General features: G+C 39.2%; 1 protein-coding gene across 3 annotated transcripts; it reads left to right on the forward strand.

The window, feature by feature from the left end:
- The first annotated feature begins 998 nt into the window (after positions 1 to 998).
- On the forward strand, positions 999 to 26,838 carry TMEM267 (transmembrane protein 267). Of its 3 annotated transcripts, XM_070519674.1 has the most exons (4): positions 999 to 1,181; positions 13,310 to 13,531; positions 20,851 to 21,238; positions 24,849 to 26,838. In XM_070519674.1, exons 3-4 carry the CDS (start codon positions 20,924 to 20,926, stop codon positions 25,182 to 25,184), a joined length of 651 nt encoding a protein of 216 aa, XP_070375775.1. In that variant the 5' UTR covers positions 999 to 1,181; positions 13,310 to 13,531; positions 20,851 to 20,923; the 3' UTR covers positions 25,185 to 26,838. The 3 variants fall into 3 exon arrangements, with proteins under 3 accessions (XP_070375775.1, XP_014687023.1, XP_070375777.1); XM_014831537.3 differs by lacking the exon at positions 13,310 to 13,531 and having other exon boundaries at positions 1,044 to 1,181; XM_070519676.1 differs by lacking the exons at positions 999 to 1,181; positions 13,310 to 13,531 and adding an exon at positions 1,670 to 1,793.
- The last annotated feature ends 285 nt before the right edge of the window (positions 26,839 to 27,123 follow it).

The following is a 27,123-nucleotide window of genomic DNA, read 5'->3' on the forward strand; positions in this document are numbered from 1 at the left end:
ATAAGAATCATCCAACTTGTTTGGCTCTTGTTTGGTCTATATCCTCTACTACAACTTGAGCTCCATAAAGTCATTCTGTAACCTTGTTACCAAGCATAACACCTGGCACACTGAGAGCACTCAGCGTGTGTTGTATAAATGAACCAGTGCCTCGAGGCAGTAGATTGACCACGGAGAAAAGAACCCTAACAATTTTGTTGTTTTGGTTGCAAGAAGCCATCTATGTCTGTCCCTCAACAGCTCTAGAAAGCCTAGACTATTAAGACATGTACATGCTGCCGTAAGGGTAATGCCAAATTGTTACTGCACTCAGACAGAAACCTGTCCTTAACATGACTAAAAGCACCCAATATTGTGGTTAATCTATTTGGTCATATTTTTAAGTAGCTTTTAAAATGTTAAAATGTGTGTAATTTTCCCCTTCAGTTGAGTCATTTCTATTAGCTAAGAACCAGGAGTGTGACAAGCAATGAAAAGTTCTATCAGTGAGAAACTGAGCCACACTTTAAGGTTCTGTGTGAGACCTAGGAATTTGCTTGAGACTGAAGATTCCAATTTTCTACTATATAATTCTGCTTCAACTATGTAATTCATATAATTCCACTGCTGCTCTTGCTTTCCATCTGACACTTGTTTTGAGAAATCGTAGGTAGGAAGGAGAAAGAAATGTCCCTCTTTGAGCCTGTTCTTTGGGGCTAGTGCTTCGTAAAGCCAAATGTCAAGCTAGACATCTCCACGCTGAGAGCACCCACCACTCCAAGGCAGGGGGCCGGGATGGGACCTGACCATAGTCCCAGTAAACAAGCTGCATCTTGTGAGTCCAGTTAATTAGGGTCAAGCTACCCTTTATGCAATTGCTTTTTCGACTCCTGAGCGTTTAGTATCATGATTAAGTGTTCCAGCCATGTCACCGCTATCCACAAGAAAGGAGCCCACAACGTCAGCCTGCGTAGTGGCAAAGAACGATTAGTAAAAAATCCCCAAGGGGGCGGTGAAGCGCTACGGCGGAGCGTCTGGTCCACGAGGTCGCGCGGTCCCTCGGTCTTGTGGAAAGCTCTCTCCGACGGCCACCTTGAAGGATCCATTAAAGGCAGTCGGAAATATCTACACCTTCGGGACCCACGCCGGCTCGCGGCTCCCAGCTCAACCGTCTGGGAAGAAGGCCTGCGCATCCGACACTGGTGAGGACACTTCCGCGTCCCCAGCTTCCCGGCCGCCACTTGGGTGCACTGTGGGTATGTCGGCGGCTACCTCTGTGGCACGGCGCCGGCGAAGCCGAGAACGAATCCTCTGGTTTGACACAAGGGAACCAACAAGGCACTTGTCACTTCTCACCCCGTCGTCCCAAAGTCTCCCCTTTTAGGGCAGGCCGGGAGAGAACTCGTAGTACCCCGTGGCTCGACCAAGGAGCACTGAACTACCGGTTTCCTTCGGCTCAGAATGGGGCCAGTATCCCGGCTTCCTCTCGGCCGGCTTTGTGGGCTGGAGCCCTTCTGGCCGGCGGGCGGCATCTCTATGGTGCCGACCGAGAGTAGGAGGAGAGGGGCGGGGCTACCGTTCGCTGGGCTACCGTTGGCGGGGCCCGTTTCACCCGCGAAAGCCAAGGGTGGGTGCGGCTGAGCTGCTGCGAGGTCTGGGCGGGAGTGGCCGGGAGTGGGTGGGACGGACGCCGCAAAACTGGCTCCTGAAGTGGGAGGTCGGAGGCGGAGACCGCTTGAGCCCGAAGTCTGGAAGATCCAGCCTCCAGATGTAGAGGGCTTGCGGGGCTGGCAGGCGCGCGGACCCCAGAGCAAGTGAGGCGTGCGACGCCCCGGCGCCGACCCCCGCTCGGTCGCGCCTTCTGGATCCCGTAGGCGCCCCGCCCTCGCCTAGGCTCCGCCACCCGGCGTTTCCCTGGCCTGGGCTGGAGTGATGGGGGCCTTGGGGGGAGCCCGTTGCCGTCCTTACTAGTCCTGAGAGCCCGTCTGCCCCGCGGGTTCTGGAGGCGTGAACACTCTAAGTGTGACGTGGCCCTTTCCCTGCGTAGGAAATGTTTGGTTCCTATGGCGCCAGGGCTTCCTGCCCTATTTTCTTAACCGATATTTTAATAATCATTGCATCATACCGACCTTAAGAAAGAATGACTTTGGGAATTTGCTGAGACTTGAAACATGTTGAAATCCAGCATTGTATGTTTTATTCGTAATGGTCATAGGAACTAAAGGTTTTATATGCAGGCTGTAACAGGTTTCCGTGAGAGTGAACCGCATTTGTGTTTCCTTCCTTTGCAAATTAGTTGTACTAGATTTGGCATCTACTTTAGGTATTATAACATTAAAAGATGTGTATACATATATATTAACTTTCGCGGCAACTGCAGTTCAGTGAAGAGGACTTGTAAAGCATGCTAAAGGCAGTTATCGGATTTGCTTTTACTTCAGGTTTTTGTAAATATTTGCGGAGCGGGGGTATTGGGAAGGGCTGAAGCAGAAGATGACGTTGAATTTTTTAGCTCTTGTTTTGGCAGAAATAATTCTAAGAGATTATTAACAGACAATGCACAATAGTGTATAAGTAAAGTAACTGGCTAATTATATGTTTGTGGAGTTAAGGAAAGGGAAGATGACTACTATGTTTACTTTGAAAGCACCATAGTTGATGGCATTTTACTATAATGGGGATCGGGAGGTGGCAGAGTTTGGCCGTTGTAGAAAGTGGCTCCTGCAAGTCAGAGAGAAATTTATGATCTGGGTAACTTACGGGAGAGAAGTCATCCCAAATAATATCTTTAGTTATAGGCTGAGGATTGCTTACCCCTTGTATTAGGATAATGAAATATTTACTAAACACCTTGAGCACATTAGATTTTAGGCATGATAGGGTTAAAAGATTATAATTACTACTCTTAAGAAACCTGGCCAACAAAAGTGAATATGTAAAATAAATATAAAGCTATTTTACAGTTTAGGAGGTTCTGGAGTCCGTTCTATTTGTAGTGGGAGGAGCAGAAGGTGGAAAAAGACAGCGGTAAGGGGAAAAGAATGGGCACACTTAGGTGTCCTACTCAGAGACAATAAATAAGAGGAAGTACACTTCTTAAATTTCTTTCTCATGTTCAGAATTTGATCCAGAGATGTGAAATATCTGCACCAATGATAGGAGTGGAATAGACGTCTGAATTGTGTGTTTCTGGGACCATAAATATACCTTTCTAAAAAACAGAAACATACTGTTTTAGTTATCTGTTGCTGCATAACAAATTACTCCAAAACTTAGAGGCTGGAGACAGTGAACAGTTATTATCTCACTGAGTCTGTGAGCCAGGACTTCGGAAAAGGCTTAACTGAGTGATTCTGGCCCAGAGTCTCATGATGTTACAGTCTTGATATTGGCAGGGCTGCAGGCATCTCAAGGCTTCACTGGGCTGAAGGATCTACTTCCAGGTTCACTCATGTGAGATTTTTGTTCCTCTCTCCTCAAGTAGACTGAGTTTTTTGGGTTTTTTTGTTTTTTGAGGAAGTTTAGCCTTAAGCTAACATCTGCTGCCAATCCTCCCCTTTTTGCTGAGGAAGACTGGCCGTGAGCTAACATCCATGCCCATCTCCCTCTACTTTGTATGTAGGACACCTGCCACAGCATGGCTTGACAAGTGGTGCGGAGGTCCACACCCGGATCCGAACCGGCAAACCCGGGCCGCCAAAGCGGAATGTGTGAACTTAACCACTGCACCACCCGGCCAGCCCCAAGCAGGCTGTTTTATACTTTCCATTTATAAAATGCGTTTTGCACTGCCTCATTATTTTCATGTTCTGATCGTAAGCCACAATACAGTTATTTTGTAAACAATACTTTTTTTTCACATACTTTGAATTTGGGTCATCATTTAAATACTTGATCTTTTGATGTTTCACTTTGCTTTATTAGTCACCTGATCTTTTTAGAACCTAAACTCATGTAAAATATAAGGTTAGAAACATTTAAATATATTTTGTGATTATAAAAATTGTTTCATGAGTAAAAGAAGATGGATGTAATGCAATGGCTTTATAGAAATATCATGCAATTTGCAATTAAGTGGATGGATGATGACATTTTATTTTTGTCTGCTTTCTGGGATAAAATATGAAAATATAATTTCAATTAAATGCAAATAGAAGCATATTTTGAGTGGCAGCAGAGTTTTTCTGTTAGGGTTCTGTGTAGTCTGTGCCCAGCCTACATTCTCCTCACGCTTATCTACCCGAATGGCCTTCTTTCTCCTTTGGGCTAACTGACAGGCCTCAGTTTACCGAAGGAGGGGAATATTGCTGCTGCTGCTGCAGCCACGGCCGCCCCACTTCTCTAGCTTGGTCATTAATTCAAGCTTTCTGTGTCCCGGTTCCTATCCAGCTAAGTGGATAATGGCGTTTGTCTTTGGTTCAAAGGGATACTTTATAAAGTTTATATTACTAAACCTTTAAAGACTGACTTCTTTATTCATTCAAATGTCTATTTTGTAAAGTAGAGACAAATGATTCATAATTTGTGGGACTATAAATCCTGAGGTTTATAGAAAGGATTTATGACTTTGGAGGTATCTTTTGCATTTTGGTCCTATTTCTTGTTTGAAATTACCTTGAAATCATTATTTCCTCATCCGGGAAGTATCTATAGACTATAACCCAATCTTAGTGCTTTAGAGAACAATTTTCATTATTGCAAATGAGCAAGAATTTGAAGATTGTCTTAGACTCCATTATCATTAACAAAATAGTTGTTCTCTGCAAAGCAAGTTTGCTTCACATTAATTTGAAATAATTAAAGGAACCTACATAAGTTTATTTCCTCTGGAGATACAAAACTCTTTTGTGCAGACTTTTCATGTGTCAACTGATACATAAATATGAACAAATTATTTTTATATTACACAATTGACATGAAAATTATATACAAGCTATGTTATATATTCTAATATTTTCATTAGTACCTATTTATAATGTTATAAATATGTTTCTACATTATTTTTAAATTATACTTTTAAGAAGCTGACTTTAGTATTATGGTCTGAGTTGCTTAATTACTTCTGACTTTAACTTTTTATTGGTTTTGTGGTCATAACAGTAAGACATTGAAAATTTTTAGGAAATCAAAGAAAGTAAAAAGAGTAATGATCACATGTAAGCCCACCAGTGGGAGACAAGCCAAATGAACAGCCTTCCAGATTTTTCCTATGTATATGTACATATTTTTAACAAAAATGTAATATTTTACATAGTATTTTATTGGCTGCCTTTTATATTTTAATATCTATTGAGCATATCTTCATGTCAATAAATACAGAAATAAGTATTTTTTTAATGAATGCATAATTGTATGGAATTTCTTTCACTAGTCCCATATTTTGAACATACAGTTTCTAATTTTTCCCTGTTATAAACAATGCTGAACATCCATGTGTAACTCTTTATATTTATCTAATTATTTTCTTAGTATGAATTCCTAGAATTGGAAATGCTGAGTCCAAAAGTGCCTGTCTTAAATCATTTTTGATACGTATTGTCAAATTGTCCACTAGAAAATTTATGCTAGTGTAAACTCCTGTTAATACTCTATAAGAATGATCATTTCTCCACCACTACTAAGAGAAAGCATTAGCAATCTTTTGTCAGTCTCACATTGAAGTCTCATTGTTTTAATTTAAATTCAGTTGATTGCTAATAAAGTTGAAGTCTTTTAATAATTTTTTTGACCATTTGTATTTCTTCCTTTTTCAAATTGCCTTTTCATAGACATTGCCCAGTTTATTGCTGAGATAGTTATTTTTTCTTCTTAGTAATTTTAAGACCCCAATAAAGTAAGGCTTCTAATCTTTCTTCATCATAAATTCTATTTCCTCCATTTATTTGTCTTTAACTTTGCCAAGCAGAAGTTTTAGATTTTTATGTAGTCATGTCTATCAATATTTGAAAAATAATTTTTAGCTCCTCTCTAAAAGTCTAGCTAGCTGACCTATGTAGAAGTTTATTTACAAGTTCACATAAATATCCCGAATTTGATAACCAAGCTGATACAAAAGCTATCGAACCTTGGAAAATTTCCGTGCCACTAGTCAACAAAACTGATTCCCTTTCTTAATTTAACCAGAGAAATGGTCTATATTGCAAAACCCTAATCCATGTGAATGCGACATTTTAAAATCAAAAGTTGTTTGATTGAACAACTTCACTGTATAAAACTGTGCATTGCACAGACTGAAAGCAGATGATCGACTCTCAGGTTGCATCTGATGATTGACTCTCTGATGTAGTAGTTAGCAATTAAACCCTGATTACCAGTGTGGACTGGTCATCTCCTGTTCAGTACCTGTGCAAGGGTCTACTTCTAATGCATCTGGAAGGAAGAAGGAGCTCACCTTCTACTATATAGGCTGAAAAGCCCAAATACTATCTTTTCCAACCTCCCTTGCAGCTAGGATGTGGGCAGGTGCCACCTAGGCCCAGCCAGTCAGACACATACCCTTCCCCACTCCAAATTTTGCATTAAGAGCAAAGAAACAAATACTGCCAAGAATCTTTTAGGGTAGCACTGGCAGCAATGTCAGGGGTAATATCTGGCGACGGGTTAGGCAGGGTGAGCTGGGCTCAGTGACAGAGAGGTCTACACCGGCCAGTTGTCTGGCGTCATTTTCCTTGAGGTGTTTGAGGCATAGCTTTGAAGCCTGGTTCTTGAAACCTGAAAACCTGTGATTTCTTAGTATGGTTTTAATACATTTTTTTGCTTTTACTGCCAGAATGTTTTCTGTTCCATGCACTGAAGAACCCTAACTGAGACAGGATCTGAGTTAAATAATAATTGTTTCTCTACCAATTTAGAATTATACACACATTTTCTCCCCTCCCCATACATACAACACTTGATCTGTTTCTGGACTTGTACTCACCTTACAATACTCACTTTCTTTTACTCTGCTTTTTCAAGTTTATTGGCATTTACTCTTTCAAATGAAATTTAGATACAGTTCCTAAAAGGAAATCCCTTTATGATTTTGGTTAGAATTACATTAAATTTATAGATTAATTTGAGGAGAATAACACCATCAACGTTGTCTTCTTACTCAGTGAAATGGTCTGGCTCTTACATCAGTTAAGTCCTATCAAAGAAGCAGGACTAAAGAATAAGGGCTTTATTGCAGATATTAGACCTCCTTTCATTGTGAGGGCTGGGAGGGCAGGCTGTGCTCTGCGTCTGTGGTTGAGCCTGAAGCTGCTGCAAATCAGCTAGACAGTCGGGAAGGGAAGCCGGGTAGATGGATGTGGATGAGAGCAGGGACGGAATGGAACCTGCACAGACCTCTCACCAACTCCAAGTTTGATGCTGTGGGTGACCTGCAGGAGAGGCTGGCACCCTTGACCTTGGGGCTGCACATGCAGGCACAGGATTTGCAGAAGCTGAAGGAAGATGTGGTGGGAGCTGAAGGAGCTACAGGCCCAGCTGCTTCCCCATGCCAGCAAGGTGAGCTAATAGATCGGCTACCGCTCTGTGGTGTATCTGGCACCAATCTTCAGAGCATAAAAAACATGGCTGCTGCTTCACTTCTGCCTTCCAAGTCTCGTGTACAATGTCTCCTGTAGACGACGCTACCCAGAACTAAACAAGGAAAGGAATTCTGGGGCATGTACTTCGAGCTTAGCTGAGTTGACATAGTACAAAGCCACCAGAGCTCTAAATAGCTGATCTTTTGTGTCCTCTGATAGTTTTGTCGTTTTCTTCATACTCATTTCTTGTGTTATTTATTCCTTGGTATTTGAGTTTTATTGCTGTTGTGATTGTTCTCTTTCCCATCTTTTTTTATGTGATTATTGCTAGTATATTAAAAAGATTATTTCAGTATTTAAATTCTGACAGTTTTTAGTGGGTTCTCTTGGATAGGCAGTTATTTCACTTGCAAACTAACATAACTATCTTTTCCTGATAAGCTAATGATACATTTTCTCCCTCCCTCCATCCCTTACTTGCCTCATTACATTGATTAAAACTGCTAGAAAAATATTATAACAGCTATACTCTTTCTGACTTTTAAGATAATTTTTCAGGGCTGTCCCGGTGGTGCAGTGGTTAAGTTCACACGTTCCGCTTCTCGGCGGCCCGGGGCTCGCCAGTTCGGATCCTGGGTGCGGACATGGCACCGCTTGGCAAAAGCCACACTGTGGTCGGCGTCCCACATATAAAGCAGAGGAAGATGGGCACAGATGTTAGCTCAGGGCCAGGCTTCCTCAGCAAAAAGAGAAGGACTGGCAGTAGTTAGCTCAGGGCTAATCTTCTTCAACAACAACAACAAAATTTTTCTTGGTTTTCATTATTTTGGTTCTTGGTAAACCAGTGGTTCTCAATGTTTAGTGAACATAAGAATTACCTGGTATTCATACTTGCTAAAAATGCAGATTCTCAGGAATGCATGTTATATTTTACTAAATACCTTTTAAGCATTTAATATGCAATACCTGGCGGATAACAGATTCAATATATGATGAGTTTTTTATTAATTCATTCAACAAATACTTATTGAGTACCTACTATATGCTAAAGATACAGTGGTGAACAAAGTAGACAAAGTCCTTGCTCCCTGAGCTTTTGTTTTGTTTCCCGAAATGTTTACATCACATAAACACCTGAAAGAGAGGCAAGTCTTTAGGCTCTAAAGTGTTACTTGCACACCATTTAAGCTTAGTTTCTTTGAGCTAATTCGGCCTCAGTGTTTTTCTTTTTAACCAGTTTGACAGTGATGAATTATATTGCATTCTGGTCAGAGAATTTGGCCTGAACATTTCCACTTATTGAAGTTTTTCTTGTGGATGAGTAAATATATAGTTAATTTTTATAAATGTTCCGTGGATGTTTGGAAAGAATGTACACTGTATGTAATATACACAGTTTTAGACCTGTGTATGAATCAAGTTTGTAATTATATTATTTAGATTACCTGTACCCTTTTCTTGGCTGCTTGATTTATTTTATGTATTTTACTGCTTTGCTGTTTGACATAAAAGCGTCTTCTTAAATAACTTTACTATATGACTTGAATATTTTATCCCTTTCAGTCCTACTAAATCTTTTGCCATGAATTCTGTTTGATCTTAGTGTTACCACTGCTTTTTTATTTGGTTTCTATTTTCTAGCTCATCTCTTTGTTTTATACACTGCTGAGACTTTTTGAGATGTTTTCTTATGAACAGTAACTTGGCGGATGTTTTCTTTTGTCCCAATCTGTCTCTTTATAGGGAAATTTAATATATTCACATTTATTGTAGTATTTGTGTTTGATATGTCTGGTCCCTATTGCTTTTTTGTGGGGGGAGGGGTAGTGATAAAGTTTTCTTCTTTCCTTTTCTGTTTTGCTGTATTCATCAAGTTTTCTTTAATCCTTTCCCCTCCCCCTAGAGATTTTGAAGTCCTGCTACTCAATTCTTTTCCCCCCAGAAATCGTACGTATGTGTTATAACTTCTAAGGCAAAAACTCTTAAAATTTACAGTTCTCACATAGGTGCTATAATGTAGTTATGCTTAGAATCCTGTGGTCATGATCCTTTTCTCTCAGGACTCTGTAAATGTCGCCCCACAATATTGTCAGTATTTTGGCATTTAGTGTTGGTGTTAATCACATTCTCTTTCTTTTGCAGATAACCTTTTTTTTTTATGGTCTTGGAAACTGTTAAGGATTTTCTCTTTGTTTTTTGAATTTTATTTTTTTCTTTCAGTGCCCAACTCTTTGTCCATTTTTTCCACTCAAGCTTTCAGAAAATTCTTTGAAAGTGTTCTTATTCAGTAATTGTATTTTTTGAAGCATTCATTTTACTATGCACTGCTTCTGTTGACCTTTTATTTGGGCAGTCAAGTATTTCATCTTAATCTCTTTCTTGTCTTCAGATTGCTCCTTTAACGTGAAAGCCTGCTGTTGTTATTGACAATAAAGTATATTTTCCTAACTTTTTAACATTTGTATTGGAGTATAATTGATACGTAATAAACTGTATGTATTTAAAATGTACAATTTGATATGTTTTGATGTATATATGAAACTATGAACCATGAAATTATTACCACAATCAAGATAATGAACAGCTCTGTCCCCCTAAAGTTTCCCGATGCTCCTTTTTAATCCTTTCTGCCTCTCCTATTCCCAGGCAACCACTGATCTGCTTTCTGTCACTTAGATCAGTTTGCATTTTCTAGAATTTTATGTAAATGGAATCGTATATGTACTCTTTAAAAAAACATTTCTAAATGAAAATTTCAAACGTACAGAAAAGTAGAAGATAGTAGAATGAACTGCAGTGTATCCATTACCTAAATTTAACAATTATAACATTTTCCCATACTTGCTTCATTTATTTACTTTTTTTTAATTAATACTTTATTTTTTATAGCAGTTTTAGGTTTACAGAAAAATTGAGCGGATAGTACGAAGTGTTTCCATATTCCCTCTCCCTCTGCACATATCTCCATATTATTAACATTTTGCATTAATGTGGTAGGTACATTTGTTACAACTAATGAGCCAATATTGATACATTATTATTGACTAAGGTCCATAGTTTACATCAGGGTTCATTCTTTGTGTTGTAGGTTCTATGGGTTTTGACTATGTACTCTTTTTTTTTGGTCCTACCTTCTTTCACTTAGTATTATTTTGAGGTTTCATCCATGTTTTTGTATGTATCACTTTTTTTTTTTTCTTCTTCTTCTTTCTTTTTATTCCACCGTTTGTTTATCCAGTTGGGTTGTTTCCAGCTTAGAGCTAATGTAGATAAGGCTGCTATGAACATTCATGTACAAGTCTTTGCATGAATGTGTGCTTTCATTTTTCTTAAGCTAAATACCTAGGAGTTGAATGACTGAGTCATATGGCAGGAGTATGTTTAACTTTTTGAGAAACTGGAAAGTGGTTGCACCATTTTACATTTCCACCAGTAGCATATGAGAGTTCTGGTTGCTCCACATCTTGTCACCATTTGGGATAGTCAGTCTTTAATTTTAGCCATTCTAATAGGTATATTTGGTATCTCACTCTGGTTTTAATTTGCATTTCCCTAATAATTAATAATGCTGAGCATCTTTCACATGCTTATTGGCTATCTGTATATCATCTTTGTAAAGTACCTTTACAAATCTTGCCTATTTTTGTATTGATTTGTTCTTCTGTTATTGTTTTGAGAATTATTTATTCTGCATACAAATTTTTTATCAAATATGAGATATGCAAATATTTTCCCCTACTCTGTAGCTTGTCATTTTCTTAACATTGTCTTTCAAAGAGCAGAAGTTCTTAATTTTGATGAAGTTCAATTTATCAATTTTTTTAAACAGATTGAGCTTTTGATGTTACATCTAAGAACTCTTTGTATAACCTAAGGATACAAAAATATTCTCCTATGTTTTCTTCCAGAAGTTTTATAGTTTCATGTTTTACTTTTAGGTCTGTGATCTAATTGAGTTAATTTTTGTATATGGAGTAAGGCATGGATTGAAGTTCATTATTTCTGCATATGGATATCCATGGATATCCTCTTGTTCCAGCATCATTTGTTGAAAAGGATATCTTTTCTCCATTCGCTTGCTTTTCCATGTTTGTCAAAAATCAATTGGCAGGGGCTGGCTCAGTGGCATAGTGGTTAAGTTTGCACGCTCTGCTTCAGCGACCCTGAGTTTGCAGGTTCAGATCCCAGGCACAGACCTAGTACCGCTCATCAAGCCACACTATGGCAGCATCCCACATAAAATAGAGGAAGATTGGCACAGATGTTAGCTCAGCGGCAGTCTTCCTCAAGCAAAAAGAGGAACATTGGCAACAGATGTTAGCTCAAGGCCAGTCTTCCTCACACACACACACAAACACACAAAAAATCAATTGACCATGTATGTGTGGATCTATTTCTGATCCCACTCTCTATTCTGTTCCATTGATCTATTTGTCTATTTTTATACCAATACCACACTGTCTTCTTTACTCTATCTGTATAATAAGGCTTGAAATCAGATGGTGTAAGCCTTTCAACTACGTTCCTCTTTTTCAAAGTTATTTTCCTGTTCTAGGTCTCTTGCATTTCCCTATAAGTTTCAGAATATATATAATGAGCTATGTATAGTTTTTATTATACAACGAAAGTTGAATCATTCTCAAGAAATCATTTAGGTATTCTTTAGTCTCAGAATTAAAACAAAATAATACAAAACAAAAACTTATGGTTACACACAATATTAGCTTTAACTAGATAAATGATTTCAATATTTTTTGCCAGGTAAGCACTCAGCACAGAATTCTGATTGCCTTTTTATATCCGTTAAGGTTCTTTGGTTAGAGGCAACAGAAAGGAAAATAGGATTTATTGGAAAAATGCTGGGGTAGCTCATAGAAGTGAAGAATGAGCTGGGCACTAGGAAGTAAGGCAGCTCTGAGAACCTTAGAGATGGGACCTGAGGACTTGGTGTCCTCATCAGTCTTTTTCCTAGGCTGTTTCATTTGGTGGAGCCTCTGGTCTGCAAGAAGAAAAGGAACTTTCCCCACCCACTCCACTTAGGAAAATTCTGGAAAAGAGTCTGGTCAGCCCAGCCTGGGTCACCTTCATCACTAGATTAATCAGTACTAATCTAATCACTACTGGAAAATAATTACTAATTACTGATTAATCACTACTGCTAATAAAGGAGATAGGGAATTCTAATTGGTTGGCTCTGGAGTTTAGGTATTATGATAAGCACTTTTCTCAAAGGAAGGGGATGCTGTTACCAGAAGTAAGGAAAGTAGTTGCTGAGTTCATGACACAATGGATGCCCGCTACCACGCAGTACACATTGCTAAGAGAACTAGTCGATGACCTGAAAGTAATAGATTACAGTCGATGGGCTTTCTTAAAATTCTCTTGATACATATTACCATATAAACCGTTGCTCCTACAAAGGTAATTTATTCTCTTTAGGTCCCATGGCATATTATATATAACAGGTAAGAAATACCAGTTTTTATACTTAAAAGTTGCTAAGAGAGTAGATCTTAAATGTTCTCACCAAAAAAAGGTAACTATATGAAGTGATGGGTGTGTTAACTAACCTTATTGTGGTGATCATTTCACCATATATACATATATCAAACCATCATGTTGTATACCTTAATCTTACACAGTATTATGTATTAATTATAGCTCAGTAAAGCTGGGAAAAATAAAATGAAATTACTGACAACTGTTTAAAAAAATAGCAATTTTTAGACTTAGGACCAAGATGGCAGCATGAGTAGTCTTCTTTGTCTCTCCCCCTTCGAATCTACAACTAATTGGACATTCATCGCTTAACAAAGGATATCCATATAGCATCTCAGGACGCCTGAGAGACCCGTGCTGCTATACATCGGAAGGCGGACGGACTTCGCCCCGGGAGGAGGTGGAGATAGGTGAAAACTCTCCAACCCCTAAACAGCCTAGTACCTGCAAGCGGCTTTCTTCCAGCAGATGCCCCCAGAACATCGCCACACACCAAGGGCAGGAGGGTGTGCACACCAGAGGAGCGACGGTGGAAACAGGTGACCACAGCCCTACCTAAGCCCCCCGCGGTTACACCTAAGCCCAGGGGGAAACTCCAGAGTTCCACACCGGAGGCGGCAGGGAAAACCTCTACTCGCCATTAGTGGAGAGGCCCCTCCCAGCATCCAGAATGCTGGGAGGCTCCCGGAGAGAATCCCGAAGTGGGCAGCAGCCCGCCAGCTGCCACCGCCGGTCTCACAGACTGTGGCTGTCACCCGGTCGGGGCACGGGGCTACCGGAGATCTCCTGGGAGAGGACTGGGGCTGGGTGGAGTTCCAGCAGCCGGCTCCGCAGCCCAGGGGAAAACCCCAGGCTTCCGTCCTGGCAGCAGGCAAAGCCTCTACCCGCCATTCGCGGAGAGGCACCGCCCAGCATCCACAACGCCGGGAGGCTCCCAGAGAGATTCCCAAACGGGGCGGCAGCCCACCAGCTGCCACTGTCAGTCCCACAGACTGCAGCTGTCACCCGATCGGGGCACGGGACTACCGGAGATCTCCTGGGAGAGGACTGGGGCTGGGTGGAGTTCCAGCAGCCAGCTCCATGGCCCAGGGGGGATCTCCAGGATCCCGTTTTGGCAGCAGGCAAAGCCTCTACTTGCCGTTAGCTGAGAGGCCCCGCCCAGCATCCAGAACACCAGGAGGCTCCTGAAGAGAATCCCGAACGGGGCAGCAGCCCGCCAGCTGCCGCTGCTGATCTCATGGATTGCAGCTGTAACCCAGTCAGGGCACGGGGCTACCGGAGATCTCTTGGGAGAGGACTGGGGCTGGGTGGAGTTCCAGTGGCTGGCTCCGTGGCCCACGGGGAAACTCTGGGGTCCCGATCTGGCAGCAGGGAAAGCCTCTACAGGCCATTAGTAGAGAGGGCTCCGCCCAGCGTTCAGAACGCCAGGAGGGTCCTGAAGAGGAGAATCCCAGGCAGGGCAGCAGCCAGCCAGCCACCACTGAACTCATGGTTTCCGGCTGTCCCCCAGACAGGGCAAGGGGCTCCCCGAGATCCTGGGGGAGAGGACGGGGGCTGGGTGGAGTTCCAGCGGCCCAGCTCCGTGGCCCAGGGGGAAGCTCTACAGTCTCACAGCAGCCTCAGCGAAAGCCTCTGCACAGCACTAGTAGAGAGCCCCCACCCAGCAACCACAAGGCTGGAAGACCCTGGGACAAAAGTAGCATAGCTAGGTGAGCTAACCACAGATGTAGAAGATGTCCATACCTCCTCTGTGACCTACAGTGGACAAGTGAGATTTTGTGGGCGCCAACAGTGACAGAGCTGCAAATATAGGTGATCCTGCCCTGGCTGCTGGGAAAGCCCATAATACCACTGCAGACCCCAAGGAGGGAGCACGTCTAGGTGGTCTGCAACAGTAGGCACCAGCAGCCTGAAAACCCCTTGTGACTGCCCCCACAGCTGAAGAGGGACCCCACAGGACCACTGTGACTACGAGGAGGGGCCCAGGCCCAGTTAGCAACAGCTGATAGGGTTCCTTGTCGGTGCAGTATAAACAGCTGTTCCCCCACCACATCAGTAGAAACAAGTGGAAGCAGTAACTAAACTCTATCTCTATGCAGAGGCACAAATCTACACCATCAAGCAATATGAAAAAATATATTAAATCTCCAGAACAATATCCAGAAAACAATCCCAAAGACAATGAAATATATAACCTAAATGACGATGACTTCAAAACAGCCATCATTAAAAAACTCAATGAGTTGGGGCTGGCCCCGTGGCCGAGTGGTTAAGTTTGTGTGCTCTGCTGCAGGCGGCCCAGTGTTTCGTTGGTTCGAATCCTGGGCACGGACATGGCACTGCTCATCAAACCATGCTGAGGCAGCGTCCCACATGCCACAACTAGAAGGACCCACAACGAAGAATATACAACTATGTACTGGGGGGCTTTGGGGAGAAGAAGGAAAAAAATAAAATCTTTGGAAAAAAAAAAAACTCAATGAGTTAAAAGAGAATTCAGATAGACAACTCAACGAGTTCAGGAGCTATGTCACAAAAGAGTTTGATACTATAAAGAAGAACCAAACAGAAATACTGGAAATGAAGAACACAATAGAGGAGATTAAGAAAAATCTAGACACACTGAATAGTAGGGCCGATAATATGGAGGACAGAATTAGCAATTTGGAAGATAGGAATATAGAAATGCTGCAGGCAGAGGAGGAGAGACAACTAAGACTAAAAAGAAATGAAGAAACTCTCCGAGAATTATCTGACTCAATTAGGAGATGCAACATAAGGATTATAGGTATACCAGAGGGAGAAGAGAAGAAGGGGGCAGAAAGCCTGTTCAAAGAAATAATGGCTGAGAACTTCCCAAACCTGGGGAGAGAGATGGAACTTCATCTGACAGAAGCCAACAGATCTCCAAACTTTATCACTGCAAGAAGACCAACCCCAAGGCATATAGTAGTGAAGCTAGCAAAAGTCAACGACAAGGAGAAAATACTAAGGGCAGCCAGGCAGAAGAAAATAAGCTACAAAGGAACCCCCATAAGGCTAGCAGCAGATTTCTCAGCAGAAACTTTACAGGCTAGAAGAGAGTGGAATGAGATATTCAAAACTCTGAAGGACAAAAACCTGCAGCCAAGAATACTCTACCCAGCGAAAATATCCTTCAAATACGATGGAGAAATAAAAACTTTCCCAGATAAACAAAAATTAAGGGAGTTCATTGCCACAAAACCTCCTCTTCAAGAAATGCTCAGGAAAACCCTCATAACTGAAAAATCAAAAAAAGGAAAGGGGCTACAAAACCAAGAGAAAAGGAGATAAGTAGAAGGACAATAATAGAAAGTAGCAGCTCTCCATCAGAACAGGTTAGCAAAAGTTAAATAAAACATTAAAGATAAAAGGAAGGGAAACACCAAGAATAAATATAACCCTGTCATTTTAACCACAAACTCACAACACAAGAAAGAAGGGAAAAAAAAAAAATCTGACAATAACAACCTAGAAGGGGAAGAGAAAAGGGATAGAAGGTTTTAATTTAAGGAAATAAGAGGCTATCAGGAAATGGAGTATCTCATCTATGAGATGTTCTATACTAACCATATGGTAACCACTAAACAAATAACAAGAATAAAGACACAAATTACAAATAGGAAGACACCCAATACAGAAATTTACATACCTGAATTAGTAATCCAAAAACCATGCAATAAGAAACAAAGGAAATGCAAGAGAACCGGAAAACATGAGATAAAATGGCAGCAGTAGGCCCCTACATTTCAATAATCACTCTAAATGTAAATGGATTGAACTCTCCAATCAAAAGACACAGAGTGGCAGGATGGATAAAAGAACAAGAACCAACAATATGCTGCCTCCAGGAAACACACCTCAGCCCCAAAGACAAACACAGACTCAGAGTGAAGGGATGGAGAACAATACTCCAAGCTAATAATGAACAAAAGAAAGCAGGTGTCGCTATACTAATATCAGACAAAGTAGACCAAAACAAAACAGATAAAGAAAGACAAAGAGGGACAATACATAATGATAAAAGGGACACTCCACCAAGATGATATAACACTTATAAATATATACGCACCCAACACAGGAGCACCAAAATTTGTAAAGCAACTCTTAACAGAACTAAAAGGAGACATCAACAACCATACAATAATAGTAGGGGACCTTAACACCCCATTAACACCAATGGATAGATCATCCAGACAGAAAGTCAACAGGGAAATTATAGAATTAAATGAAAAATTAGACCAGTTGGACTTAATAGATATATAGAGAACACTTCATCCAAAAACAGCAGGTTACACATTCTTCTCAAGTGCGCTTGGAACATTCTCAAGGATAGACCATATTCTGGGAAACAAAGCAAGCATCAATAAATACAAGAGAGTTGAAATAATATCAAGCATCTTTTCTGATCATAATGCTATAAAACTAGAAATCAACTACAAGAATAAAGCAGGGAAAGGTGCAAAAATGTGGAGACTAAACAACATGCTACTGAACAAACAATGGATTATTGAAGAAATCAAATATTATCTGGAGACAAATGAAAATGAAAACACACCATACCAACTCATTTGGGATGCAGCAAAAGCAGTCCTAAGGGGGAAATTCATTGCAATACAGGCTCACCTCACTAAACAAGAAAAATCTCACATAAGCAACCTCAAACAACACCTAACAGAATTAGAAAAAGAAGAACAAACAAAGCCCAAAGTCAGTAGAAGGAGAGAAATAATAAAAATTAGAGCAGAAATAAACAATATTGAAACAAAAAAGACAGTAGAAAGGATCAACGCAACAAAGAGTTGGTTCTTCAAAAAAATTAACAAAATCGACAAACCCTTAGCCAGACTCACTAAGAAAAGAAGAGAGAAATCTCAAATAAATAAAATTAGGAATGAGAGAGGAGAAATCACAACAGATACCAAAGAAATACAAGGGATCATAAGAGAATACTATGAAAAACTATATGCCAACAAATTGAACAACCTAGAAGAAATGGACAAATTCCTAGACTCTTACAACCTCCCCAAACTGAATCAGGAAGAAATAGAGAATCTGAATAGACCAATCACAAGTAAAGAAATAGAAACAGTAATCAAAAACCTCCCCAAAAATAAGAGTCCAGGACCAGACAGCTTCTCTAGAGAATTCTACCAAACATTCAAAGAAGATTTAATACCTATCCTTCTCAAACTATTCCAGAAAATTGAGGAAGATGGAGCACTCCCTAACACATTCTATGAAGCCAACATCACTCTGATCCCCAAACCTGACAAGGACAACACAAAGAAGGAAAACTACAGGCCGATATCACTGATGAACATAGATGCAAAAATCCTCAACAAAATTCTGGCAAACTGAATACAGCAATACCTCAAAAAGATTATACACCATGATCAAGTGGGATTTATACCAGGGACACAGGGATGGTTCAACATCCGCAAGTCAATCAACGTGATACACTACATTAACAAAATGAGAAACAAAAACCACATGATCATCTCAATAGATGCAGAGAAAGCATTCAACAAGATCCAATATCCATTTATGATAAAAACCCTCAATAAAATGGGTACAGAAGGAAAGTACCTCAACATAATAAAAGCCATATATGACAAACCCACAGCCAACATCATACTCAACGGACAAAAACTGAAACCCATCCCTCTCAGAACAGGAACAAGACAAGGGTGCCCACTTTCACCACTCCTATTCAACATAGTACTGGAGGTGTTGGCCAGAGCAATTTGGCAGGAAAAAGAAATAAAAGGAATCCAAATAGGCAATGAAGAAGTAAAACTCTTGCTGTTTGCAGATGACATGATCTTATATATAGAAAACCCCAAAGAATCCATAGGAAAACTATTAGAAACAATCAACAGTTACAGCAAAGTTTCAGGGTATAAAATCAACATACATAAATCAGTAGCATTTCTATACACTAACAATAAACTAACAGAAAAAGAACTCAAGAACTCAATCCCATTCACAATCACAATGAAAAGAATAAAATACCTTGGGATAAATTTAACCAAGGAAGTGAAAGATTTATACAATGAAAACTACAAGACTTTCTTGAAAGAAATTGATGACGACATAAAGAGATGGAAAGACATTCCATGCACATGGATTGGAAGAATAAACATAGTTAAAATGTCCATACTACCTAAAGCAATCTACAGATTCAACGCTATCCCAATCAGAATCCCAATGACATTCTTTACAGAAATTGAACAAAGAATCCTAAAATTCATATGGGGCAACAAAAGACCGCGAATTGCTAAAGCAATCCTGAGTAAGAAAAACAAAGCCAGAGGCATCACAATCCCTGATTTCAAAACATACTACAAAGCTACAGTGATCAAAACAGCATGGTACTGGTACAAAAACAGGTGCACAGATCAATGGAACAGAATCGAGAGCCCAGAAATAAAATCACACATCTATGGACAGCTAATCTTTGACAAAGGAGCTGAGGGCCTACAATGGAGGAAAGAAAGTCTATTTAACAAATGGTGCTGGGAAAACTGGACAGCCACATGTAAAAGATTGAAAATTGACCATTCTTTTTCACCATTCACAAAAATAAACTCAAAATGGATCAAAGACCTAAAGATTAGGCCTGAAACAATAAGTCTTCTAGAAGAGAATATAGGCAGTACACTCTTAACATCAGTTTCAAAAGAATCTTTTTGGACACCATAACTCCTCAGATGAAGGAAACAAGAAGAAGAATAAACAAATGGGACTTCATCAGACTAAAGAGCTTCTTCAAGGCAAGGGAAAACCGGATTGAAACAAAAAACAGCCCACTAATTGGGAAAAAATATTTACAAGCTACTTATCCAACAAAGGGTTAATCTCCATAATATATAAAGAACTCACACAGCTCAACAACAAAAAAACAAACAACCCGATCAAAAAATGGGCAGAGGACATGAACAGACATTTCTCCAAAGAAGATATAAGGATGGCCAATAGACACATTAAAAGATGCTCTTCATCACTAATCATGAGGGAAATGCAAATCAAAACTACACTAAGATATCACCTTACACCCATTAGACTGGCAAAAACATCCAAAATCAAGAGTGACAAATGTTGGAGAGGTTGTGGAGAAAAAGGAACCCTCATACACTGTTGGTGGGAATGCAAACTGGTGCAGCCACTATGGAAAACAGTATGGAGATTTCTCAAAAAGTTAAAAATAGAAATACCTTATGACCCAGCCATCCCACTACTGGGTATCTATCCTAAGAACCTGAAATCAGCAATTCCAAGAGTCCCATGCACCCCTATGTTCATCGCAGCATTATTTACAATAGCCAAGACGTGGAACCAACCTAAGTTCCCAGCAACTGATGATTGGATAAAGAAGATATGGTATATATACACAATGGAATACTACTCAGCCATAAAAAAGGATAAAATCGTCCCATTCTCATCAACATGGATGGACCTTGAGGGTATTATGTTAAGTGAAATAAGCCAGACAGAGAAAGACGAACTCTATATGACTCCACTCATAGGTGGAAGTTAACATATAGACAAGGAGAACTGATCGGTGGTTACCAGGGAAAGGGGGGTAGGGGGGTGGGGGAGTGGGGGGAGGGTACAAAGGGTGATGTGGTGTACCCACAACATGACTAACAATAATGTACAACTGAAATCTCACGAGGTTGTAATCTATCGTAATCTTAATTTAAAAAAAAAGTCAAAAAAATAGCAATTTTTACCACTTGGTTTTATATTTGTGAAATTATTGCTGATATTCTGTTCAAATGTTATATGGCAACCCATAATCTTCATTAATGTTTTTCTCTGCTTTCTATTTTAGGGTAACTGGGAATGTAAACAAGAATAAGTTGTTTGTTTCCTGATGGCTTTTGGTAGATACTGACACATTGTTTATGATGGCATCCGAGACTGAGAAGACCCATACTTTACTCCAGTCTTGTAGCACTGAATCTCTTATTTCCAGCCTTGGTCTGGGAATATTTTGTCTAGTAGCTGACAGACTTCTTCAGTTTTCTATAATTCAGCAAAATGACTGGGTTCGTGCCCTCTCAGATAATGCGGTACATTGTGTGATTGGCATGTGGTCGTGGGCAATAGTCATTGGAGTCAAGAAGAAGACTGACTTTGGAGAAATCGTTTTAGCTGGATTTTTAGCATCTGTTATTGATGTCGACCACTTTCTTCTAGCTGGATCCCTATCTTTACAGGTGAGAAGCATATATGTTAAATTTTTACGGTCTTTCCCTTCATTTCTTTGGCACCATTTTATTGATCTTCACAGTGTCATTTTAGTTAGAGCTAGAGATTTGCCTTATTTTAAAATAAGAAAGCTCATTCATCCAACTTTTTCGAGCAGTTGGTATCTCCCTGAAGATACATACAGATATGTTGCTAATCAAGTTATTTGGCATCACAAAGTGCATGGATGTGCACATGAGGACTCACTGATTGCATCTGAGGCATTACGTGCTGGCTTTACAAAGGATGTATTTAACCAAGTCTTGAAGGAAGGATTAGCCAACTGGTTTAGAGTAATAGGGGGTCATTCTCGAGGCTGTCCTAGTTTTTATATCAGTGTTCTTTCTTCAGGACTACACTTAAAGTTTCCCCTTATTCATATGTTTAACAGTTAATATGGAGCTCCCAAGCGCTCTGTAACAGTTGAGTCGTTTTAAGATTATTTCCATTCCTGGGGAATGATTTTAAAGGGTTCAGTCCCTGAGTCCCTCTTGGGAGCAAAGGTGCGCATTTCAGTGGGCTGATGAGGACACAGTCCTTGATGGAGAAATTGAAGAATTTCATTAAGGCTTCAGGGGTTAGCTATACATTAACCTATTAGCCTTGCAAATGAACTATACTGAAAGTGGCAGTTAAGATCATATTTTCTAAGTGTAGTCAACAGATTTGCCTATTTTTTATGTGTTTATGATCTGTAAACATTTCAGGAAAGAAATACAAACTCATAGAGCAAGGACTTTATCTGCGTGGTTCACCACCGGCCTAGAGCAGTGCCTGGCTCACCTCGTAGGTGTTCAGTCAATATTTGTTGAAAAAAATGAGAAATGATCATTTCTTCTTCCTGTTGTGTGTCAAGTACTGTAACAGGTATTTCTCAGAGGTTGTCTCACTTAATTAGAAACTTATCAGTCAGGAATCAGTAATTTCTGATTAAAGACAAATTTTAGCTTTATTGCTGTAAGTGGAGACAGCACAACATTGCTGTTTAAGATTGGAATCAGAAGACCTGAGTTTGAATCCTAGTTGTGAGGTGTTAGAAGAGCACTTTTCTGCTTTCAGTCAGTTTTCTCATTTATAAAATGTGGATCATAGCGTAACTTACCTCATAGGGTTGTTGTGAGGAGTAAATGAGCATGTTATGTGACATACCCTGGCAAATAGTTAATAATAAGTGTTAGTAAAGATTGGGCTAACCTGTGAAGTATTATGAAAAGTGTGGTTCAAAAATGCATTCATCTAGAGTTTAACTATCCTGTTGTAGTTTTTAAAAACATAGAGGCTGTCTACTGTATTTATTCTTTGATTCATTTAGAAGCAGTAGTGTTAAGAATATGAGCCACTGGGCGCTGGCCCAGTAGTGTAGTGGTTAGGTTTGTGCACTCCACTTCAGTGGCCTGGCGTTCACCAGTTTGGATCCTGGGCGTGGACCCGCACACTGTGCATCAAGTCGTGCTGTGGCGGCATCCCACATAGAAGAACTAGAAGGACTTACAACTAGGATATACAACTATGTACTGGGGCTTTGGGGAAAAAAAAAAAAAGAGGAAGATTGGCAACAGATGTTAGCTCAGGGCCAATCTTCCCCACAAAAAAAAAAAAAGAAAGAATATGAGCCACAGAGTCAGACAGAGCCAGTATCAAATCCAAGCTCTGCCACTTAATCACTGCAAGACATGGGGAGAGTTACTTAGTCTGCTTAAGTCTCGGTTTCCTCCTCTGTAAAATAATCCCCACCTCAAGACTGTTATAAGGATTGAATGAGGTAGTGCACGTAAAGTATAGTGTAGTGCTGGCATTGATCCTTACTTTTGAATGAAATCCTAAACTTTTTTCACTTTCATTATAAGATTGTATGTGATCATCAGTGTCAGTAATACATATCAAAACTGAGTATTCATGATACTTATTTTTAAGTATCTATTTTGACTTCTATTTTTTAAGTGATTTATTTTTACTTCAATAATTTTGATACTGTCCTTTTCTTCTTTCATTATTCGTTATTTTTCTATGAGTGAAAAATCTGCATTGATATTTTAGAAATTAGCCCGAGCAACAGAAAGTTTTTTCTTCTTCTTTAGCATCTATTAATATAAATAGACTTCACATGTAAGTGTGAAGAGTCAGTGGCCCTCCAGATGTAGCCAGAGCATAACTGCTAATCATCTCAACATCAAGCTAGTGCTTTCTTCCAAGTGTGGATGACCGTAGGCCCCCTCATCCCACTCTGCTATCAGGAGCATGATATATTGTGGGTATAGAACTTAAAAACAAAAGTGGGGACAGAAATGGAACAGTACAACAGAAATGTTATGTGCGCTGAGAAAGTAGAAATGAAACAACTAAAAATGTGGAGGAGAAGGGAGAGGGAAGAGGAATGTAGAATAAACCCTTTGCTCGACGTGCAGTCAATAGGTGGGAGTTAAAGAACACTGGTTTAAGGAGTGGATTTACAAGGTTCCCAGTTTCAAGGTGGTCGATTTGACAGTGTGGCAAGGTACAGTGTCTCTGATGGATGAATTTTTTTTTTTTATGTGGTAGGAAGGTGATGTCCTCTACATTTTTTCTTTACTGCTTCTTTTCCCCTTTACCACCTCATCTCTGAAGGGTACCTCTCCCTTCCTTTTCACCATCTTCTCCCGCAGAACCAATGGCTTCTAAAGCTTTGTATTATTCCCACTTAAAGTCCTTTCTCTGTGGTCAGTGCTCTGATCGACCATGACCCTTGCCAGTGTTTTCACATTAGGTTGGACTCTCTTCCCAGTGGTAACTGTAGGTCGATCTTAGGTTTCCCCTCCTCTCTCTTCAATGCAATTTTTCCTGGCTTGTGGTGGGTTCGTGAGAGAGCTCACTGATTTAGTGTTGATTTCATCACTCCAGTATCTGAAGTTTGAGCATTCTCTGAATTCTGTCTGTACTGAATGGGGTTTGGTAATAGTTTTATTTGTCCTTCTTCTGTAAATGTTTTGCAGGCCATGTGGGGAAATTTGGATTTAGGCAATCTATCCTCAGCTTTCTTTTTATTGGGAATTATCTAGTTGCAAATTAGCCTTTAAAAAATGAGAGAATAAAAGCTTACTCATGGATCATTCAGGGGTTAAGCCTGAAATTTTCATTCGTTCAGATATTGATTACGTTTTTTTGCAGTGATTTAGAAATTTTATTGAAGTTTATTTAATTCAGCTTTAGAATACTTATTTAAGGTAATATAATCTTTCTAAATGTTGTAAATAAATTCTGAAAGTATTCAAGGCTAATATAAAGTGGTTATAACAAAAACATTCCCCTTTTGTGCCTTTATTAATTGAAGAATATTTTATTCTGTTGTGAGATTTTTCTCAGTCTTCTTAGAGTCCCCAGATAATTCTTTGAAACTCCAAATTTACCCAAATCATACATTTAGGATATAGATTATGTTTGTATTGTGACTTTTCTAAGCAAATAATAGGAAACAAAAAAATTAATCACCATGTTCTTGAGATCCTGATATTATTTTTAATGCAAAGGATGTTGTGCTCACACTTTTATCTTCTTTGCCTTATACAGAATGGATTTAATGCATTCTACTCCTTTCCCCCTCAGGCTGCTCTGACTCTTCCAAGAAGACCTTTCCTTCACTGTTCTACTGTGATACCCGTTGTGGTTCTGACCCTGAAGTTTACTGTGCACTTTTTCAAGCTCAAAGACTTGTGGTGCTTTCTTCCCTGGATGTTATTTATATCCTGGACCTCACACCATATCCGAGATGGAATTCGTCACGGCTTGTGGATATGCCCATTTGGAAAAACTTCTCCTTTGCCATTCTGGCTTTATGTAATAATTACATCATCTTTACCTCACATCTGTTCATTCGTTATGTATTTAACAGGGACCAGACGAGCGATGTCTTCAAAACACGGAATTCATATTGATGTCTGAGGTAGCCATATGGCAGTCTTAGAGAAGCAACTGATTCAGACATCGATGACTAAGGGTAGCCAACATTAACGTGAATTTTTAAAAACATATTAGCTCTTTATATTAATGATTATAGTTCCTGAATCCTCTTGCTTAGGAGGCATGTACAATTTTTAAAAATTTTATATATTTTTTGTAATTCTATTTCTCTCTTCTATAATACTCTAGTGCAATATTAGAGTTTCATTTATTCCATGATATATTTTTAATGTTTCTTCTGTTGGTCTGGCTTTACTAACAGCTCTATTAGATTAACATCCATTAAGTTTTCTGGGAGTAAACCTTTAAGGTAGTGCATTTCCTGATGAAAAACTGCTCACATTTTAGGGGGACTAATTTGTGGAAAGTTAGCATTATATTTGGATCCACATTTTCCTGAGATACTGAAACAGTGAAATGGCCAAAATAAATGAGGTCATGAATAAGATGTATAGTGAACACGAACATTTCTTGATTTCACGTAAGTTGATCCTGACTGAAGTTTAATTTGCCAAGTGCCTTAGTGAGTTGTGGTTACTAGCAGAATCTACTTTGTTACACTTGTGAGAAATCACTATAATATTCATAAAAGACAGTAACTAACATTATGTCTGCTTATTGTTTCAGAAATCAGTTTAGGAAATAATTACTGTAATATGTTGGCTATAGTAACATCTTACTCAAGTATTATTTTTTGAGTATCTTTGCCCAAAAATTGAATGTTAGGGTTTTAACTGCTTTGAAAAACATAACTATATTTAACAAAATATTTGTTAAAAATTAACGTGAACAAAATATTGATACTTGGCTCATAAACATAGAATTTGAATTCACACAAAAAAGGACGTACCAGTAACGTCATTTCAAATGTAAATTCCTGAAGGTGCGATTAAAATTGTTTTAGTTGTTATCAATTTGTTTACACACTATTGTAAAGTATTATACCAGTTAAATAATTTTTTAAAAATCTGCCTGATAAAAAACATATTTTTTTCAAAACAAAGTAATTTTAGGAAATTTGCTTTTTCCTTTGTTCTTTCAGATTGATCTTCTGTTAAAAGTGATTAACCTTTATTAGAGAAGGAAAATTTAGTCACTGTGAATTTTGCATTTGCACAGGTTAATGTTACTTTGATATAAAGGTCAATGCCCCAAAGGCATCTGCTTTTTTTGGTAGGATGTGTGTTATCTGCTGTCTTCAGATTGTCTTACATATTTGATTTGTAATGCTGGTGGTTGTGTGCCCTATTCTCTGAGAAATGATGAAGCAATGGCTTATCCACAGCAGATTTTTCTTACTTATTAAGTTAAACAGAGTTCTGTAAATTGTTATAAAATTTCAAGCTCTAATTTGGTTTAGTTTCTCTTTTTGTTGTTAACCAATTGGTCTCATTCCATTTTATTTTATAATCTGCTAGATCTTATAATCTGTTAGTATCTTTCTAGAGCAATTATTGTGTAAATTTGGTTGTTTTAATAGTAAATATTATATAAGTGGGTAAATTTGATTAAGTTAGGGATTTTTAAAAAGCATATGATTTCAGAAATCTATGGAAATAAAGCATATATCTTGTGTAACTTTGAGTAAATTATAAAACACTCCTTTTTTCTTTCTCCACATTAAACAAAAGAATATCATTAGAATATAAGGCCTTATTTAAGAATGTCACATTGGCATTTTGGGGGTTGTCCTAACTTTCTTTATTAGATTGGGAATCCACTTTGACCATGACTCCTTGCTTAAACAATAACTGCAAATTTTAAGTGTGGGTTTGTCTTTGTTCCTACCTCTACCATCAAAAATGTTTCTTGTCCTCTAAATGGTCTTTGAAAGCTGTGGTTATAACCTCTAGAAATATAGCAGCCAACTTCCCATGCTACCATTTCGTTCCTGCTCCTAGTGAGAGAGTTTGTGTCAATA

The sequence above is a fragment of the Equus asinus genome, chromosome 10, assembly GCF_041296235.1.
Source record: "Equus asinus isolate D_3611 breed Donkey chromosome 10, EquAss-T2T_v2, whole genome shotgun sequence".
In the NCBI taxonomy this organism is placed as follows: domain Eukaryota; kingdom Metazoa; phylum Chordata; class Mammalia; order Perissodactyla; family Equidae; genus Equus; species Equus asinus.